At 40.7% G+C, this 13,200-nt stretch overlaps 1 protein-coding gene across 6 annotated transcripts in view; it reads left to right on the top strand.

The window, feature by feature from the left end:
* Nucleotides 1-13,200, top strand: part of patj (PATJ crumbs cell polarity complex component) — a 200,292-nt gene that overhangs the window by 177,565 nt on the left and 9,527 nt on the right. For all 6 annotated transcript variants that reach the window (XM_074636625.1, XM_074636621.1, XM_074636626.1 and 3 more), the window contains 10 exons: nucleotides 477-561; nucleotides 1,935-2,041; nucleotides 2,291-2,374; nucleotides 3,366-3,559; nucleotides 5,726-5,873; nucleotides 6,903-6,989; nucleotides 8,627-8,801; nucleotides 11,010-11,056; nucleotides 11,930-12,052; nucleotides 12,180-12,284. In XM_074636625.1, the coding sequence (XP_074492726.1) occupies nucleotides 477-561; nucleotides 1,935-2,041; nucleotides 2,291-2,374; nucleotides 3,366-3,559; nucleotides 5,726-5,873; nucleotides 6,903-6,989; nucleotides 8,627-8,801; nucleotides 11,010-11,056; nucleotides 11,930-12,052; nucleotides 12,180-12,284 (1,155 nt within the window). The remainder of the gene's footprint in view (nucleotides 1-476; nucleotides 562-1,934; nucleotides 2,042-2,290; nucleotides 2,375-3,365; nucleotides 3,560-5,725; nucleotides 5,874-6,902; nucleotides 6,990-8,626; nucleotides 8,802-11,009; nucleotides 11,057-11,929; nucleotides 12,053-12,179; nucleotides 12,285-13,200) is intronic.

Raw genomic sequence — 13,200 nt, 5'->3', positions numbered from 1 at the left:
TAGCTGTAAAATTAGAAAGTTTGTGACCCGGCAGCCATGTTGAGATCTGTTGAGGAAATACCAAACACCGCACACCAGCCGGGCAAACTTTCTCATTTTACAGCTAAACAGTACACTACAAGATGATTCTGAGAACATCTGAGGAGAGAAATAGACATTACAGTAACAGAATATTGATTCATATTTGATCAGCGCTGTAAGTAAACATCCTGCTTTTTCATATCAATAAGCTAATTTCTTACATCAAATAATAATACTACTATTTAATGTTTCAATAGTTTTCTTTTCCTTCTTTAGTTGCAGTTTTTTATCCTTCATCTGTTCTCTGTTGAGACTGATCTGTCTGCTGCTTCACTGAGCTAATCGATACATTTAATCTGATCTCCGCGTGTGTGTGTGTGTGTGTGTGTGTGTGTGTGTGTGTGTGTGTGTGCGTGCGTGCGTGCGTGCGTGCGTGCGTGCGTGCGTGCGTTCAGTCCTGCAGGTCTTCCAGCAGTTCCAGTAAACAGACAGCTGTATCTCCTCCTCTGATCAGCCCCGACCTGCAAACCGCCAACAGAGGTATACACACACACACACACACACGCACACACACACACACAAACACACGTTTGTACTTCTGTACTTGTGAGGGTCCTCACTCTAAAGTTTCAGTTTGATTGACATCTGACAACACAGGTATCACATAATTTCCTCTTTGTAAGTATGTTGACTTCTTGTACACTGTAAAGTTCTGTGTGTACAGTATATACAGTGTAGTATACAGTTAATATGTAGCATAGAATTTGGATTTAAATGTCTTATAATCTACTACCACAGGCATCTAATATTAAGTTTCATCTCATCAAATATTAAATCTTCAGGAAACATGATGGTAATTTTTTTTTTTAATCTGTACCAAAATTTCAATCACAGCATTAAATCAACAACTCTGTAATGGAGCTATGGAGCTGTTGGCAAGGTTTATTAGGTTTATTAGGTTTATTAGGCTGGGACACAGGTCTTCAGCTATGGGGTATGACACATGTGCAGTGTAACTGGAGCTGTGGTCGTGCGTTGCTATTGGCTCAATTTCGGCGAGTGCAGACTGCGCATGTGTTGTACCCCAATAATATGACGCAATGATGACTCGTGACATATCCACTTTTCACCCTCCTTGGTTGTTGGAAGGTCTTAGGCTAACAGTCTTTGCTAAGTTAGGCTAAACATATTCTGGAAACACAACAATCAATTGTCAATTGTCAATATATAAAGTCATTAAAAGTAGCTCCACATTTACCAGCTGCAACACTATTGCGATGAACACATTAATGCATCAATAATTAGAATCCAATAATAAATATATATATATATCTATATAGATATATATATATATATTATTCTGAAATGGGACATTCTGCATAATGAGTACTTCTAATTTGGTACTTTAAAGGTACAGTGTGTAGGATTTGGGGCATCTAGTGGCGTGGTTGCAGATTGCAGTCGGTCGATATGAGTCGGTGTTGTTGATTGACTTGTTACCATGACGACTTATTAATACGAGCAGGAAAAAAACCCTTGGGAAGATGTTAGCTTACATATTTACCTACACAAACACAAATCTAAAGATGCTTCACAGGGAGATCCAGATAGATTTGGACTCGTTCACTTTTATTTCCTCTTTTTACAGCAGTAACTTGACATATGATATTCACAGGGGAACTTATAATGATGTTTTACAAAAACAACCAAAAACAGAGCAGCCTGTGGTAAAAGTTACACATACATACAGTGTATATACTTCCCTACATAACATACAGGTCCAAACATTGTGCCTCTGCAGTGAAAAACGGCAGAATATGGTTGAACATATCTTCTATTTAAAGGAGAGGTAATAAACTAATCCTTCTCCTCCTCCTCCTCCTCCTCCTCGTCCTCCTCCTCCTCCTCCTCAGACCCATCATGCTGTGCGGTGGTTCCTGGTCAGGAGATGCTGTTGGAGATCTGTAAAGGTCGATCAGGACTCGGACTCAGTATAGTGGGAGGAAGAGACACACAGCTGGTAACACACACACACACACACACACAATGCTGGTGGTTTTTACTTTATTCACTTGTCCTTTTTTATTGTTTTGTTTCTTCCTTCCTCTTTATTTTTTAAATGTATATAATAACCGAACATTCACCACACACCGTCTCTCACAAATAGTGTGATCACTGAGGATGCATGTTAATACCAGGTCTGAACAGGGCCTCAGTTATACTTCAAAATGTTGTTCTCTCTCATTGTTTCTCGGTGTCTTTCCACCAGGACGCCATAGTGATCCATGAGGTTTATGAAGAAGGAGCCGCAGCCAGAGACGGACGACTGTGGGCAGGAGACCAGATACTCGAGGTACTACTCACACAGCACTGCAGTACTGGTAGTACTGCTAATACTCCCGAGTGTGTGGATGTTATTTTGTCTACATGTCCTGTTTTGGTTTCTTAGCTGCTTGACATAAATCATTACTTTTAACACTGTTACTGCGAATACCGTCATTAGTAGTGTTATTGCTGTAACTAATACTGTTAGTAATACTACAACTTATATTGCTCATACTGCAGTTGAAATACGATATTCATTCGTTAATTAATTTAGCTGTTGTTGCTGTTCCTTCTAATATTTGCGTCAGCAATGCTAGTACTAATGGTACTCATACTGCAGTATTATTATCTAGGGATTATAAAATGATGAGTTTCTACTTTAAAATCAAGAGATTAAATCACAGGCTGATACATGTAGACAGTGTCTCCCCCTGCTGGAGAAATACTCATGTCCTTAAGTACTGTACTTCAGTACAATTTTGAGGTACTTTTAATTTATTTGAGTATTTCCATTTTTATGCTACTTTATACTTCTACTCCACTACACCTCAGAGGGAAATATTGTACTTTTTACTTCACTTCTACTACTACGACAAAATGATGATGTATTATTATAGATTAAACTCCCCAGCAGTATATAAAGTAATTCAACAGTGCTTAACTCACTGTGTTTATTGTTATGCACCAAAACACCAAGACAAATTCCTATATTCAATTTATTTTGTTATTTTAGAAAAACTAAATCTTAGTAAAAAAAAAGCAATACTGTCTCAGTCGAAAAGTTCATTTTAGTGGACATGAAAAAATATAATAAAGATATGAGTTTGCATCATAATTTTAGCCCTATTTCTACATTAGAGAAAGGGAAGGGATTTAAGACCTTTACAGCAGTCCAGATGTGAGGAATTGAAAATGATGTATGACGGATTCACAATGATGATGGATTCTAAATTGATTGATAATATTCATCAGGTGGAAGAGGCACGAGATTTTAGATTTTTATTGTCATGTGTGTCCAGGTGAACGGGGTAGACCTCCGCGGGGCGTCCCACGAGGAGGCCATCGCCGCCCTGCGTCACACGCCGGCGAAGGTTCGTCTGACAGTGCTGAGGGACGAGGCTCAGTACAGAGACGAGGAAAACCTGGATGTCTTTAAGGTGGAACTGCACAAGAGGAGCGGCAGAGGGCTGGGACTCAGCATCGTCGGGAAGAGGTCCGCCTTAAAAAAAAACACACACACAGTTACACTTACACAACACTTTGTGTGTGTTAATGCTGTTGTTGGTTAAAATCAAGTACACTTACTAAAGTTCTGTACTTTAGTACAACTTTGAGGCACTTTACTTGAATATTTCCATTTTCTGTTACTTTATACTTATACTCCACTACATCTCAGAGGGAAATATTGTACTTTTTACTCCACCACATTAATTTAATCACTTAAATTTCTTTACAGATTCAGATTATTTACACAAAATTTAATTAACTAATAAATTACAAGGTATTATTATAGATTAATCTGCCCAGCAGTATACAAAGTTAATTAAAATGAGCTCCACCTTTACCAGCTGCAACATTAAAGTGATGAACACATTAATGCATCAATAATTATAATTCATTATTACACGGCTGTGTTGAATACTCGATTCTGATTGGTCAATCACAGCGTTCTGCAGTCTGTAATTTCTGTATAACAGACCGTTGCTATGTATAACAGACCATTGCTATGGGCGCAGCTCTGATGTCGGACTCTGGAGGACCGTTTTTGTGTCAAAATATTGATTTCTTCAGTAAGTAGCCGTGTAATAAGCAGGATAAAGAGTTACAGCTAGCGGGTCATTGTTGTATAAGAATCCCCTTCAGGGCGATAGCTGAACATTATCCATTACATTCTATATTATATTATTTTGAAATGGGTCATTCTGCATAATGAGCATGTTTACTTTTGGTACTTTAAGTATATTTTGATGCTAATACTTTTACTTAACTAACTGAGGTGCCCATTCCAAACATTCCTGTTTAGAACAGACTGAATGCATGGCCTGTGGTATTGCTTCTCATACTAACAACTTCACTCTAAACGCAGCGCTTCCTTGTGTCCTGAGCAATACACCTGCCATGACATAGATGCGTCACACACCCAAGCGGCGGCTGCTAACAGTCTATTAGGTATTAGGTATTTTGCTGGCGGTAACGTTATTAGTCTTATAAGTTAGTATACGGTGGGGAAATACAGTCTTACTCACGGAGGAAAATACACCCAAGTCGCGCAAGTAGTACTGGCTGAAACATTGGTGAAATACACTTAGCAGAGGTAATTTCCTAATAGCCGTGTTAGTCACTTGCTTTGACATAACTGCTGTTGTTCTAAAGTAGAGCATGGGTTTACTGAGTGAAGGTATTTTGCCAGTAGTAAAGTTATAAGTTAGTATGGCAAACTTACACAATTTGAGTTGCAATTGCAGAGTGACTCTGTTCCTGTAGGCTATCGGCTCATGCTCGTTGACTCCAGGGAAGAAAAGTTGGTAAATTATAACATTAACCAGCATTCATGTAGCGATCACCGATCCAGCAGCAAAAGTGAACTGCAGTTAATGATCCGTGGTCTGCCCGCTGCAGATGACATGCTGGAGTCTGCAGAGCCCTTAAGCCCCGCCCCCGCTGCTGCATATAGCGCTGGGTTTGTTTTATTCAAAGTTTATTCATATTAAACGTGTCCAAATTGCACCAACTTCAACACTGCACGTCTTTGGGTCCCCAGAAATACAGACACACAGAAAGACAGACAGAGATTCCTCCCTTTATAGTTAGAAGGAGCAGTGTGGAGGATTTAGTGGCATCTAGTGGTGTGGTTGCAGTTTGCAACCAACTGAATACCCCTCCTCTCACCCCTCCCTTTCCAAGTGTTTCGGAGAACTACGGTGGCCTTCAGGTAACAGAAAAACACAAAAGATTCTCTCTAGAGCCAGAGTTTGGTTTGTCCATTCTGGGCTACTCTAGAAACATGGAGGAGCAACATGGCGGACTCTGTAGATATAAACGGTTCATTCTAAGCTAACAACAATTCTTAGTTTCATGTGATTATACACTAAGGACAACATAATTATGAATATTATATTCCATTTCTGCTAATAGAGCCCTCTAAATCCTACACACTGGACCTTTAAGTACAATTTTGAATGGAGGACTTTTAGCTGTATTTTGACATTGGTATTGCTACTTGAACTACTACTAAAAGGTCTGAATATTTTCTTCCATCACTGTTGGTGTGTGTATGTGTGTGTGTGTGTGTGTGTGTGTGTGTGTGTGTGTGTATGTGTGTGTGTTTGCGTGTGTGTGTGTGTGTGTGTGTGTGTGTGTGTGTGTGTGTGTGTTTTAGGAGTGGTAGCGGTGTGTTTATCTCTGAGGTGGTCAGAGGGGGCGCTGCTGAGCTGGATGGTCGTCTGATGCAGGGAGATCAGATCCTGTCGGTCAACGGAGACGACACAAAACACGCCTCCCAGGAAACTGTTGCCGCCATATTGAAGGTAACACACCCACGCACACACACACACACACACACACACACACACACACACACACACACACACACACACGCTCACACTCACATTATTTCTTTTTAAGATTATCTGTTGTTATATTGTTATGTTATACGCCTCTTAACAACCTAAACCAATCAGGATGCTTCAGTTTTGAAAGTTATTGAACATGTGCATTTTCTAGACAATGACACAATTAGGTCAGACAAGTGGGCTACCTCCGGGGTAGAGGTAGAATTGAAGCCAATGCTGAAGTGCCTTAACGTTGCATTCTTTCTAACAGCCAGCAGGACTCCTCTGGTTTTAAAAAGTCTGATTGTATAGAAGTTTATGAGAAAATGACCCTACTTCTCACTTGATTTATATGTATCTGCAAGATGGAAATGTTTATCCACTAGAGGGCAGAACAGGACCAGATCCTTCCTGATGGACACTAGAATATACTAGAATATCTTCCATGTAAACTTTTGATTTTGAAGAGGTCAAAATTCCAGAAACGCTGACCTTTCAAAATGCAACCAATGAGATAACAGCTGTATGTGACATAGCAGTTTTTTGATGACGTATACCTGCATTGAGCTTTGCCTCTGCAAGTGTCTGCACCTTGCTCTGTGCACTACCTCGTGGTGAGTGAAGAGCACATTTCTTATCATCTAAAGGCAGATTTAGGGTGCTTTCACACTTCTAGTTTGGTTATTCGGTTTGATGACAACTGGCACACCTGCTCAAACGAACCAGTGTTCATTTTAACTGAACCAAACAGGTGAGGTGTGAAGGCACAGTTAGTTTCAGACTCCTTACTTCACATTCTGATATACTGCACCTGCTGTTTGTGGGCTCAACTGTGTATTTGTTCACAAACATGGGACTAAAAGTGAATGTATAAGTTCCATAATATGTGTGTGTGTGTGTGTGTGTGTGTGTGTGTGTGTGTGTGTGTGTGTGTGTGTGTGTGTGTGTGTCTGCGTGCATGCGTGTGTGTGTGTGTGTGTGTGTGTGTGCATGTGTGTCCCGCAGTGTGCTCGGGGTCCAGTCCTGTTGGAGCTCGGACGACTCAAAGCTGCATCCTGGATCTCCTCCAGACGCAACTCACAAGGAAGCCAGGTGACTCCCACTCGGTTTTAGGGTCGAGGTTAGAATCAATTTTTGGGGTTAGGGGATGTATTATGTTAGAGTGGGTCAGTAGAGGCTGGTCCATAGAGGCAGAGGAGGTTGCTCCTTTTTGAGAGGAAAGAGGGAGATCAAAATATAAAGGATTAATTGGTTGAAATAAACCATTACCAAATCTCAGTATCATTTATAAAATATTTTTTCTCTCTTCTTTGGAAAAAAATCCATTATTTAATAAAGTGTAATTAAAATGCCTCAACAGCGACACCTGCAGGGCACAGGGGAAAGGGCAGCCTGTAAAGGGGTTGTGGCATCTTGGGGGTTAGAGGAGGACAAGCACCCTCTGTCCTCCCTTAGGGCGGGACCTCTTCTATCAACTCAATGCATTTCATTTTTTTCATGCTTTTCTGTGATTGGCCAAGACACGTCAAATGACACTTCAAGGGAGGATAACCTCCCTTAGCTTCTTACCAATCAACAACCAGCAGAATACAAGATTGACAGCACGTTGGTCCAATGATGATGTCCAAATGTCATCTTCAGTCTCTACCGCTGTATTGTGATGAACTGCCAGTAAAGTGTCAGACGGCTGCATATTAAGAAATTAATTATAACGTCTAAATTGTGAACTACTTTTAAACACATAACAAAACAAATCCTGTTTATTTAGGCCTTTTTATTGAGCTGTAGCTAGCTACTAGTGTTAGCTAACCCAACAGTTAGCTTGTTGTAGCAGCCCTGAAGAACCCGGTGCAGCAGTCACTCACCAATACCGGGATCCAGTCCTGTAGAGCAGCACGTCGGACCGCTGCATGCCGGGACATCTGAGCGAGGGTCGGGGCTGCTTGGGCCGCACAGCAGCGGCAAGAGTCGGACCCCGCTGGGGAGTGGATGGAGAGAGATCTGCTGCTCGGGCCTCGCCATCAGCTGTCCGGGCTGGACCCACAGCAGAGCTACGGTGGCGGGCGGCAGACCGACGTGCTGCTCTGGATCCTTAGTGGGCAACGAACTGCTGTAAAAGCAGCAGTTTACAGACAGGCTTCTAGTGACACATCACACACACAAGGTTTATTCCCTGCAGTGATTGTTTTTAAGAAATCTTATAAGCCATTGTAGTTTTTAGTTTTACATAAGAAAGTAGATAAGTAACCTAGGCAACTAGTGTAGTAATAGTAACAATAATAATTTATATAACACTTGTCAAACTTATATGATAAAATGAGGAACATGAGAGCACATATATCAAGCAGCCCTAAGCTCATACATGAAATGGAAGTGCAAGTGCAAAATACGACAAACTAGAATGGCACGCGGAGAGCGCAGACCTCCGCCAAGGTGCCCGAGTACGATTGCCCCCCCTCTCCGTTCAGCTTGCGCCATCATCTACGTGTACTTTTGTTTATGTTGAGATCAGCTGTTCATAGCAGAGCATCGTAAAACACTTCATTCAAACTGGAAAGAGACAAAATAAAACTCATCTAAACTGTCGTCATTACTCTTTCCAACAATCACCAAGTGTGCTTTGGTCCAACTCAACTGGAATTTCATAGAGTTTAATGTGAAAAAACGCAGAATCTACAGTTAGCCATTAACAGAAACAAGAAATATCATGAACTCTCTCTTTGTCCCAGATGAGTCATGTGAGTGGGAACAGCTCAGGTGTTGTGGCTCCACCCCTCACACACACCTCAACATCATGTGACCCCGTGACCTCTGACCTCCCGACGTCGACCTCCACCAACCCCCTGCCCCTCAACAACAACATGAAGTCCACCACTGACATCACTTCCTCCTCTAACAGCACAGGTAGAGTCCGGAGTTATCAGGAAACAGGAAACAAATTCCTGCATGTTTGAGCTTATAATGAACACTAACACAGTATACTGTAGTAAGTGTGCTGGGGTTTCTGCATGGATTAGGGTTTTTTAAGTAGTAAAAATTATGAGCATTACAGTAGCAGAGTAGCATTAAAGCCTGAATTTTCACAATAATTGAAAAATGAAGGGCCTTTAAGGTATAGATTTAAAATGAATTTGTGCTTTAAGACGACTTTATTCTTCAGTTACTGTGCTTATGTAAAGGTAGCTTTGTTACTTGTTAAACGGGTTGACTCCAGATTTGGGTTTAGTTAATGGATAAAAGACTGCTACAAGAGTGAGTCCTAAAACCCAGAAATGAGTTAGCATTTTAGCACTTCCAGTTTCCTCGTCTGGAAGTCAATGGGTTTTTAGTTAGATGCCTGAAATCAGGTCTGTGGTTAACACAAGCTGAAGAGATTTTAACGTTTTGTTCTACGACATAAAATACATCAATAAATTCCCCCTTTTGTGAATTTTGAAGCTTTTGTGTGTCTTAAAAAAGGCGGTTGCTAACAAGTGGCTAAATGAGACTACTAAACGTTATCACGCCGACACGTCTGCCTTTACAGCTTCCCTGTGTATATTCGTGCTCATGCGACCGTGGTGGAGTTTGTTGCTAGCCTAACGTTAGCTTATTACTTCTGGCGATTGCATTCACACTTCAAAAATCATGGAAGTGGTGTTAGTTTGTGAAGATTGCTGAACAAAATGTGTAAGAATCATAAACTTGTGTTTGACACAGAGTTTATTTTCTGCAATAATCCAAAACCCAATGGAACAATCCCATTGGCTTTTTGTCGAGGGAACCCAGGGCGATGCTAACTTCCTGGTTGGCCTACAAAAATACATCATCCCTGGAGCACTCTATCAATGATTTCTAATATATTAATGGGGTTTAATGGGTTTTCTACATGGTTAATAGGGTAAATAAAACTTCAAATTTACCAAATAACATTAAAGCAATCTCTGAATTTTCATATCAGTTGAGGCCATGTGAAGGTTTACATTTATGGGTGGCATTCAGCACATTTTAATGTGTTTTAAAGGGTAAATTAATGTAACTATGGTATTTTAATGGAATTTTAAGTATAATTATTTAATAAATTAATGGATTCTAATAGAATGGGGTTTCTGCATGGTTTAAGGGGTAAGATAAAACTTTACTAAATAACAATAAACTGTTCATTTTCACCTCCAGTGAAAAAATTTAGTTGCTTTGAAGGTATACGTTAAAGGGACTGTTTGTAACTTTTTAAGCGTATAAATGTACCAGGTCGGGATCCCATGCGCGCTTGCATATGCCCGCTCGCTTGTGGCCGGAGTCACTGCTCCTCTGCCTGCTTGCCTTCACTCACACAGCGCGCGTTCTCGCTGTCTCGCTCCAGCTCTAGACAAGCATGCACGCTCACTCCACACTGCAGAGGAGTTAGTTTAGCTCTGAGAATATCTAGTGAATATACAGTGGACGTTTGTGCAGAAATAAATGCTGCAGCTCCTCCAGACCAACAGAGGTTTTCCATGTCTTGTGAAGTGACGGGGCTCCGCAGCGAGAAACGTTATCGTCTCTGACCGGGTGCCGGTGTCTCCCTGCGGGCGCAGTCGGGAGACGATAACGTTTCTCTTCCTGCTTCAGCCTCGGCACCGACCCGCTTTTGCTGAAGCAGGAAAAGCCAACACTAGGATCAGCATTGATTCATGGAGAGACCTTCGTCTGGTCAGCTAACATTACTGCCAAGCAGCTGAAATATAGAGTGATATTGTGGTTTTAGCTGACGTGTGTCGCCTCACTGTTTTGAGCGATGCTCGTTCAGGTATATTTAGAGCGAGCAAGCGCGAGCCCGACGCTGACTTTCGTTGACTTAACGGCCACAGGTGTCGCTGTTAACAAGCAATTCTGAAAGTTACAAATAGTCCTTTTAAGGGATGGCTTTACCAAAGTAAGAGCCCATAGAGATCTTGTTGCATTTTTTTCATGGCATCACAGACTATAATATAGTGACATAATATTATATATTGTAGTATGTCATATTGATAAGACATAGATAATTTTGGACTGGTTAAATGTTGATCACTGTTATTTTTTTCTGTGTGTGTGTGTGTGTGTGTGTGTGTGTGTGTGTGTGTGTGTGTGTGTGTGTGTGTGTGTGTGTTTCAGTGTGTGTAGGGGTAGATGCTGGCATCCGTACGGTGGAGATCACAAGGGTAAATTAAAAAGTATTACACAAGTAGTACACATACTGTACACATACAACAAAATACAATACATAAAAAAACTATATATATATATATATATATATATATAAAAATGAACAAGTATAAAAAAAGCATAAAGAACTTTGTCAGTGGAAGGTATTGGGGTTGGGAAGTTTCCCAAGTTCAGGCCTGGAATCAGATTTGTGTGTTGGCCTTTGGAGGATTTTCATGGCCTTTATGATGGCCATAAACCTGAGAGAGGGACTTGGTTCATGTACCAACAGCGTTATATAAACGCTTCCTTTCTGGATAGTCAGTGATTGGTACCAACATATTATGGAAAAAGTAACACAATTTTCATTCAATTTTTGTTCCCAAATGAGAAATTAGCTTCCTCAGGAACTGCCGGTGTTACACCGTATTCTGTGACCCATTAGATTATGTGACACCAGAGCATCAACGATGAAATATGAAAAAGAACAAAGTGTGAGGTGATTGGGCTCTACTGACGGACTCATACAATTAATTTAAGTTTGTCCTATCACAGATTTAAAAAAATGTTGTATCTAATGTCTGAGTATATTAGCTCACAATTGTTGGTTGTTAAAATATGTGACGCTGTCCACATACTGTTTACCAATATGCCTACCTATCAAAATTGTCCTTGTTGATAAAGTATGATGAAAACATTTATAGTGCCAATACAGATTAAATCCCTATTCAGGTCACAGAATGCCATGGGTCAAAGAATATGGAGTAACACCAGCAGGACGCTGAACTCACTGGGGGAATTTAGGAAATGAGGCATCCTTTTCTCTCAGGCGCCATCTGGAGCAAGTCTTTACTACTACGTCTCCATTTTCTCCCTCTCTCCCCCCTCAGAGCGTCAGTGACTCCCTTGGGGTGAGTATAGCAGGGGGGAAGGGCAGCCCGCTGGGTGACATCCCCATCTTCATCGCTATGATTCAGGCCAACGGAGTCGCCGCCAAGACGCACCGACTCAAGGTAGACTGAGAGACTTCTGGTGGTATTTTTTTTATTTTAAGACCATTATAGTGGTGCATCCTACATGGGATAACGTGACACACATTAATACCACATATAAATAAAGTTTGTGTGTCTGTGTGTTCAGGTGGGCGATAGGATCGTCAGTATAAACAGTCAGTCTGTGGATGGCCTGTCACACAGCGATGTCGTCACCATGCTGAAGAACAGCTACGGAAACATCAGCTTGCAGGTAACTCAGCCGGTGTTGCACCTCTTTCTGTGACCCATCAGATGCTGTGACTTGATCTGCTGATTTCAGCCGTGCAAACGTCTTACATACTTTAAACTATCAAAGACATACTTAGCGTACTCTGTATTGACAAAGACCTAATATCAGCATCAACAGTACATCCAGTATCACAGCTGCATGTTGTTGCTAATGTGGCTCTTAACTTTTGTAACTTTTGGCTTTTGGAAACTTGGAAGTGAAAGTTTATCTTTGTAGTTCTAAATTGTGTGTAATTTTGAGGAACAGTTCTTTGGGATGTTTGACTGAGTGATTAATTGATGATGCTATACTGTAGGAGGTATTTATTGTGTTGGTGTGTGAGTAGTATGATGGACTCCTTTTCAGTGGTCGAAGGTAAGTACATTTACTCAAGTACTATACAAGTACAATTTGAGGTATTTGTACTTTACACATATGACAAGCATTTGTTAAACGTTTTTGTTAATGATAAACATGGAATCAGTGGACCCAAACATTTTTGACCCATTAAACTGAATTAGTGTCTAGTTGTAAAATGTGAAACTGTGTAGTAAAATGACTACACAGTTTCTGTATCAGAACTTACTATCTTCTTCTTTCTTCTCTCGTTAATTATCATCTGGTGACCCTTTGGAGGGGCCAGACCTCTAGGTTGGGAACCACTGGATCGAACTAGCTAACTGTATGTAAAACTAGCTCCACCTCGAGCAGCTACAACAGTAACATGCTGCTCTGACGTTGATGCATAAGTATTAATAATCTAATAATGTCACATAAAATCAGATATCAGTCACAGGAGACATTTTACTGCACAACCAATACTTACCGCTGATAGTTTAAGTACATTTAGCTGATAATATTTAAGTACTTTTACTCATGTAGAATTTTAAATTGACTT

Source organism: Sebastes fasciatus, chromosome 5 (assembly GCF_043250625.1).
Source record: "Sebastes fasciatus isolate fSebFas1 chromosome 5, fSebFas1.pri, whole genome shotgun sequence".
Taxonomy (NCBI): domain Eukaryota; kingdom Metazoa; phylum Chordata; class Actinopteri; order Perciformes; family Sebastidae; genus Sebastes; species Sebastes fasciatus.
Note: the sequence above shows the minus strand (reverse complement) of the source record. Positions and strands in the feature narration are given on the sequence as shown.